Raw genomic sequence first — 2,475 nt, 5'->3', positions numbered from 1 at the left:
GTGTATTAAATCTGCAGTGGACTTCGACACTACAAAAAAAAGCCAAAAAAAAAAAAACACTAAAGTTTTAAGATTTACGGTGTCCATGGTGCTGAAATTCTGGCTGCTGTTTTTCTTTCATTGCTATTTTTTCCAAGGAAATTATTTATGATACGGTGAAAGAGGGAACAAAAATAGCATTTCTGGTAACTAGAGATTATTGTAGGAGTCAACATATAAAAAATCTCACTATTTTGCAACTTAACTCTGAATGCCAATACAGTAGAAGCCAGTTAATTGCACAACGGATAACAGCACACTTCTGTTAATTGCACGTAATCCCAAAGTCCCGTATTGCTGTGGTGCAGCTTAATAAACTTTGATTTTTTGCAACACCTGGATAATTGCACAAAATGTGCTGGCAAATAGGGAGTGCATTTACATGGCTTCTACTGTAGTTGAGACCACGCCTATTTATGTGTTCTTTAATATAATACAAAAAAGTTGAAGATGCTAATTTAGAGTGTAAGGTTCAACATGAAAAAAGAGCCTAAGGAGAAAGTCTGAATTTTTCCACGCACAATTTTACAGAATAATTTAATCTAGTCAGGTCTCCGAGTGTTTTGACCTCACCCTCTGAGCTTTTCAAAATGTCAGTCAGAGAACTGAAGATATAGATTAGTATGGCATGAAGTGGACTTGAAATGAAGTAGAGACGGTGCTACGCGCTCAGTTGCGTTGCGTCGTACCCCTCAATTATGCGGAACTGTCTGATGGCACACGATAGGGAGAGGTCGGCGAGGTTATCTCGAGCTGACATGTCTCGCTGGCGGAGCGCGCCTCGTCGTTACTGTTTCATCTGTGATCAGCCCATTTGGAGAGCCCAGCTGCCAATCAGACCTACCCCGGGGAGAGAAGGCGTAAAGAAGCGTGGGCCTTGTCTGATCTTTTGCAACCTGTCGAGGCTTCCATCTGACTTGGCTGCACCAATTTGTTGTTCTAGTTTTCATACTTTGGAAGTAAAAGAAAGTAACAAGAGGGAGGAGTGGGTAACAATACAGAAACTTCAGGCACAGGTATGGTCCAGAGAATGTGTAAAGATGCATAGGTCTTGTCTAATCTTTTGCAACATGTCGAAGATTCTATCTGACTTGGACTACACCAATTTGTTGTCCTGGTTCTCTTATTTTTGGGTACGAGGACGGAAATCCAGGTACAGGTACAGTCCAGGTCAAGAGGATCAGGTCCAGTTCCAGACCAGAACCTGTACAGCAAACATGAATGAAATATTAACAGTCTTACAGCAAACATGAATGAACTGTTAGCTTTTACAACAAATACAAACAATATATGAGCTTTTATGGCAAACATGACAGAAATATTAGCTTTTACGGCGAACATGAATGAATTATTAGCTTTTACAGTAAATACTAGCTGTAGCAGCAAATACATAAAGTTGTCTCTTTTTTTGGAAATGCCCCAGGGCCCCATGCATTTTCTATAAAAATGTTCCCTTTCTAGCATGTATACTAATAGCATTCTCAACATCAGGCCACATGTAAGATAAGCCCATTGGGCAAATGCACTGCAAATAACCGATAACGTGTTGACCCTGCCTTGCTGTAGTGAATTTGATAATGACAGACGCCATTCCTGATGGATTAACCATGGTCCTGCTGTAGTCAGAAGATAAGGAGAGAGTGCAACTATTCATTTACCACCAGACTGCTAAGGTAGCCTTTTGGGAGCAAGCCTGATTGGTACCTCCATGAAAATGGAGGACTGGTATGGTTTTTTCGTAGCATGCGTATGTGTGTGGTGTATTTCTGATGCAATATACCTCCAGAATGCAATGTGCGGTTGCAATGACATTTGGTATATGGGTTGGTGGTGTCAGGTTTGATGTCAGCCTTATCGTGGTTGACCTTGATACTGCACCTGGCTTTTTTGCCAAAATATGCCTCTAAGAAAGCAGCATATAATATCTTGCTGCAAGGTTGCCATATTTTTCTCTTGAGCTTTTCAAGAGAGTATCTCATACACTCGATCACTAATACACATGTACATGCGTGAATATATACATATTACGTATAATATGAATATTACGTATAACTGTTGTTCCTCATTTCACAAGGGTTACATATGCTGCACATTATACTTTTTCTTCGTGGCAGACCCCCAGGTACTTCCACCCTGTGGATTGACACAGTGTAGAGGTACCTCCACCCTGTGGATTGACACAGTGTAGGTTGAGAAGGTGAAAGTCAATATATAAATATCCCTAATGTGTCATCAAAGACTTTTACATGGTCCTCCCATGAGTTTTGCCCTTCTACAGTCACTGTCACAGTCTGTGATAGTCATTGAATGCTGGGCTATTAGTTGTCCTATATCCATTCTCTAAAAAACAGTATCCACCTGACATGTATTTTGCCTGATGTATTCAATGACATGCTCTTTTATATTTTCATCATTATCTTTCTATTGCACACAGGA

The 2,475-nt window shown here is 40.3% G+C and overlaps 1 protein-coding gene across 1 annotated transcript in view; it reads left to right on the top strand.

Moving 5' to 3' along the window:
* The first annotated feature begins 1,109 nt into the window (after positions 1 to 1,109).
* LOC118404980 (arylsulfatase D-like) overlaps positions 1,110 to 2,475 on the top strand; it is a 7,159-nt gene continuing 5,793 nt past the window's right edge. The window contains exon 1 of the mRNA XM_035804379.1: positions 1,110 to 1,192. Within this exon, the coding sequence (XP_035660272.1) occupies positions 1,110 to 1,192 (83 nt within the window). The remainder of the gene's footprint in view (positions 1,193 to 2,475) is intronic.

Source organism: Branchiostoma floridae, chromosome 17 (genome assembly GCF_000003815.2).
Source record: "Branchiostoma floridae strain S238N-H82 chromosome 17, Bfl_VNyyK, whole genome shotgun sequence".
NCBI lineage: Eukaryota > Metazoa > Chordata > Leptocardii > Amphioxiformes > Branchiostomatidae > Branchiostoma > Branchiostoma floridae.
The sequence above is the reverse complement of the archived record's forward strand: the minus strand, read 5'-3'. Positions and strand labels throughout refer to the sequence as shown.